At 40.7% G+C, this 5000-nt stretch overlaps 1 protein-coding gene and 1 pseudogene across 1 annotated transcript; one reads left to right on the plus strand and one right to left on the minus strand.

Moving 5' to 3' along the window:
• LOC138046726 (uncharacterized) overlaps nucleotides 1–5000 on the plus strand; it is a 71700-nt pseudogene that overhangs the window by 18239 nt on the left and 48461 nt on the right.
• LOC138047047 (galanin receptor type 1-like) lies at nucleotides 469–1717 on the minus strand. The gene has a single exon (XM_068893734.1). It carries the CDS (start codon nucleotides 1585–1587, stop codon nucleotides 520–522), a length of 1068 nt encoding a protein of 355 aa, XP_068749835.1. The 5' UTR covers nucleotides 1588–1717; the 3' UTR covers nucleotides 469–519.

Raw genomic sequence — 5000 nt, forward strand, 5'->3', positions numbered from 1 at the left:
CAGTTTAGTTGTGAAACAATTCAACAGTTGAGTCTTTCAACAAACCAGCAGTCCAGTTCTTCAACAACCAACAGCAATTTTTCCACGACAACTCCTCCACACCTCGGCAACTACTTCTCCTCTGGCTCTTCAGTCCTCTTTCTTTGACCTGTTTCTTCTCTCGTTTCTTAAACTTAGCTCCTTTATCTCCTCGTTGCCTTCTTTTCTTGCCGCCGCTAACAAAGGGGTTTTGTGTTCCAATTTCCCCGTCTGCATGCCCCCCGCTAATGTCTCTTAGCAGTGGTATACTCAGCTCTCAGTCTTTTCCTTTTTCCCTCAGACCTTCGTATTACAACCTTTTCTTTGTGCGTTTCCTACATGCGTCAACCACAATCAACGTTTTGCCTTGGTAAATATAACCTGGGCCAACGCCCTGTCACCTATCCTAAAAGCTCCCGGCTGTCTGAAAATAGCGTCCCTCGAACGCGTAAGTGTGATTCTACTAACAACTAACTACCTAATGATAATGTTTTACAGGCTTCAGAGTTTTGTATCTTCGACAATCTTCTCGTCATCATAAGAAACATCCAAAAATTGTTTGACAGTTGCACCTTGTTGATTTCTGTTTTTTCGCTTCGTTGTATCATTTCGGGAAGTGCCTCTCAATCGAAGGCTTTTTTTTCTACAGCAAAACACATAGACAAAATACCGAACGTATCCTTTGCGAAACTGGTGCGTCAGGGTTCCATATACAATAGGATTTATGGATGCGTGTAAGAAAATTAGTGCCTCAGCAAAAGTCCAGAAAGCTTCGGAAAGTTTCCTGTGGGACTCGCCCCCAAAATCGAGCAACAACCAAGCAATCTGATTCGGCAGCATACACGCCATGAAAAGAAATACAATAACCGCTAATGTTTGTATTATTTGCACGTTTTCAGTTCGCGTCTTCTGTTTGACTACTTGCCCACGAGAGTTTATTGCAGTTCGCATTGGTAGCCGTGTTGTCATGAGCCAGAAGGCAATTCTAAGGTACGCCGTGATTATTATCATTAAGGGGATCACGTACTGAAATCCAAATAACACTGCAGTATACGCTTGCCTGAAATAAATGTTTGGCCATCCTTCTGCACACTGAGCATCACCCGATTTTGCCACAATCATCAATGGAATAAATGTGACAAAAACGACAATCCAAATTAAGAGTATCCAAATTAGAGTGGCTTTTAGCTTGATTCTGGGCTGTAGTGGGTTCGTGATTCCCCTGCATCGCTCTATTGACATTGAAGTTAAGGTGGAGACGCTCACAGAAAGAGTCACCGACATCAAAGGCCAAATAAATTTGCAATAAAACATGTTCTTTTCAAATGTTTCAAAGAGCTCGTAAGTATAAAATGGGACAGAACACCATAAGAACGTCAAGTCTGCTGCTGCTAAGTTTAAAATGAAGAAGTCGTTTATGGTGCGTTTAGGTTTCCCTTTTACGACCACAATAACCAATACGTTTCCCAAGGAACCAAAAATAAAAAGAAAGCAATAGAAAACAATTTTGAAGCTTCGTTCAGCTTCGTTTATAACTTGTTGGCCTGGCTCCCGACTCCGCCACAGCATGTTCGCTTACGATAGATGATGTGTTGTTGATACCTGCTCCGCCTGATTCTTGAGATAGCTGTTCTGAGCGAGCAACGCGGAACATTTTCACCATTCGAAGTTACCCCTGCCTGTCTTGAAGGAAAACGCAGTCTTTTTGCTATACACGTCCTTTGCTAACTTTCATATCCTCAGTTTTCAATTTTCTGCCCACTGCAATACAAAATAGTGAACAAATTAACAAGGAGGATTATGAAAATGCACTCTCATTGATTGGTTCACCAGAAAGCTGCGTCATGCCGGCGCCACAGTGACGTTTTCAAGGTTCATTCAATTTTTTTTGCATGTCCACAAAGAATTTGAATTGATTAAGAAGTTAAACGCAAAAGATTTTGAAAACACATTTTAAAAAGCGAACGACGTTTCGGTGCTACGTTACGCCATTATCAAGTTAAAAAAAGAAAAAGTATAAGTGTCATACGAATGTATCAAAATGTGAAACAAGACATAAAATATTTGTGGGTCCTATGGGTATCATTCCCAAGGTAAGAAACACAATAAGGAAAAAAGAAAAAATGTTGGAAAGTGTCACGTCACGTAAACAGTTTGGCACGAATCGCACGAATGGAGTCGGCTTGCGTGTTAAGAGAAGTCTAGCCTTGATGTCCTTTATGTACAACATCTCGTAGACTAAGCAATCAAACTTACTGTTACATTTCCTCAGAACTTTGGAAAGGTTGTTGCCATGCTGTGTTTCAAGTGGTTTCCCGATGACACTTAAGTCGCAATGCCCAACACAGAATCAGCGACAGATTTCCTTTAAGTACTCAATAGTGGGCCCAGCGGTGAGCCCATGGCTACACCATCTGTTTTTTCAACGTTTTCATGTGTCATGTAGAAAACCAACTAGGACAAAAGAACATGATTCCATCTTTTTATCGAAGATATGTTGATGACACTTAAGTCACAATGCCCAACCCAGAATCAGCGACAAATTTCCTTCAAGTACTCAACAGTGTAGACCCTAGCTTGTCTTTCAGGTAGTTGAACATGAGGGCTCTATTCCGTTCCTCTGTACAGTCTTGACAAGATGTGGTGGCACTCTAACAACGGAAGTCTACAGAAAACCAACTGACACAGGACTGCTACTCCATTTACAAAGCCACGTCGAAAGGCCGAGTCAGCACGATGGTTAACCGTCTGTTCCGTCTATCTTCCACCAAAGAAGGCTTTGCACAACAATGCAACAAGTTATGCACCCTGTTTTCAAGGCTGCGCTATCCGAAAACATTGGTCAATTCCACCATATATAAGTTCAGCCAAAAACCAGATAATGAAATACACATCGTACCTTTAGCAGACCCATCTGTTTACATAGCATCGCCTCAGTTTTAAATTAAAGATCAGCAATCAGCCGATCGCGTACGCAAAGATATCTAATCTCTGGAAGCAAAGATCGATGTCAACGTAAAACCCATTTTTACAAGCAGAAAACTGTCACAAACTTTGAGTGTCAAGGAAAACAAGCCCCCGATCGTCAACACCCAATGCATTGTATACTCATGATTCCAATGTGATTTGTGCGATGCAAATTATGTCGGGTTTACTGCTTGGCACTTATATCAACACATAAGTGAACACCGTTATTCAGCCATCGGGAAACACCTTGAAACACAGCATGGCAACAACAGAAAACAGACTGACCACCTTTTCAGAGTTCTGAGGAAATGTAACACGAGATGTTGTATATAAAGGACATTAAGCATTCTCTTAACACGAAAGCCGACTCCATTCGTGCCAAACTGTTTACGTGACACTTTCGTAAATTTTTCTTTTTTCCTTATTGTGTTTCTTACCTTGGGAATTATACCTGTGGGAAACACGAGAAAGAAGCCCGCACTTGTCACAGTATCACAATATTTATTCACCAGAGAGATGGAAGATCTGTCACAATCACAATTCCCTCAAAATCAATTTGAAACTATAGAAGGCTTATACTAAATAGAGCTTAGACAAGAAACTATTCTTGGCTTCCAAGCCCAAGACCACAGAACAGCCGATAATTGTCATTGGCTAAACTAAACTTACGTGGTTTTACATACTAACCAACGGAAATGAAACCTAATTCCGACTCTCACTAAATCGCGTTTACTTAATCAGCCTAAGTCTATTATAAAAGGAGGTCTGTACGGGTCCGCCAATGCCGGATCCCAGAACCGCAAATGATCCCGATACTGGACGGCAACTGATCCCGGAACGCAAATGCTCCCCATATTTGACCGCAAATGATCGCGAAAATAAAGTTAGGAATGGCATGGAGCGTGGAATGGTCTGGATAGAGAATTATTGTGAAGAGCGCTTGTAATTATAAAAATCACGTTAAATCATGGCTCACACAGGTTTCTGCTCCATTATAGTTTTCCAGAAAGACTGAATTTTGTTTCTTACCAAGCTGTTATATTTATAACAGCGAGGTAAGAAACAAAATTCAGTCTTTCTGGAAAACTATAATTACCATGAGACAAAAATCTGTATGAGCCATGATTTAAAGTGATTTTAATAAAAATAAGCGCTCTTCACACCAAGTCTCTATCCAGATCATTCCACGCTCCATGCCATTCCTGACTTTTTTTTCGCGATCATTTGCGTTCCGAGATCATTTGCCGTGCAATATGGGGATCATTTGCGATCATTTGCGGTCATGGTATCATTTTCGGTACAGATTGGGGATCATTTGCGGTTCCGGGATCATTTGCGGACCCGTACAGGTCGCTACAAAGATCAACAAAATACTCGTGTACAGTTTCCGACATGCCCATAGGACCAGCAAATATTTTATGTATTGTTTCACATTTTATATATTCGTATTACACCTTATACTTTTTCACTTTTTAACTTGATAATGGCGTAACGTAGGGCCGAAACGTCGTTCGCTTTTTTAAGTGTTTCAAAAATCTTTTAGCGTTTAACTTTTCAATCAATTCACTTTCTAAATCTCTCCTGTTACCCACAAACAATAATTTCCGAAGTTTTGCTTGAAACGTTATTCTTGCGTCACCTAAGTGATCAGCGGCCATTTTTTGGACCGAATCAAGTGCAATTCACTTGAAAGCGCGAGCATTTGTCACACGAATGCTTGGGATAATCTTTTTCGTATATGAACTGTGCGTAAATATGATAAAACATATGGAAACTCTTTCTTCACGTATCGTACTCGTTTTAGTCGTGCAAATGCATTAAGAGAAAATTCCCCCCGCCTTTCTCTGCTTAGAGTTTATCTTTGGGGACAACGGAACACCGATGGCCATTGCATGTTGGATAGTTTGATCTTTCACTGGTTCACACACCTTTTGGATAGCTCCAAGCTTCCTCTTTTTGGGAAGTAGACTTTTCTTTCATTTCAGTCGTTAATTTTTGCGCATAAGCTTAATCGA

Source organism: Montipora capricornis, chromosome 4 (genome assembly GCF_036669925.1).
Source record: "Montipora capricornis isolate CH-2021 chromosome 4, ASM3666992v2, whole genome shotgun sequence".
Lineage (NCBI taxonomy): Eukaryota > Metazoa > Cnidaria > Anthozoa > Scleractinia > Acroporidae > Montipora > Montipora capricornis.

What these genes read in the sequence shown, in the direction of transcription:
- LOC138047047 (XM_068893734.1), bottom strand. Translation starts at nt 1,587, where the DNA reads ATGCTGTGGCGGAGTCGGGAGCCAGGCCAACAAGTTATAAACGAAGCT.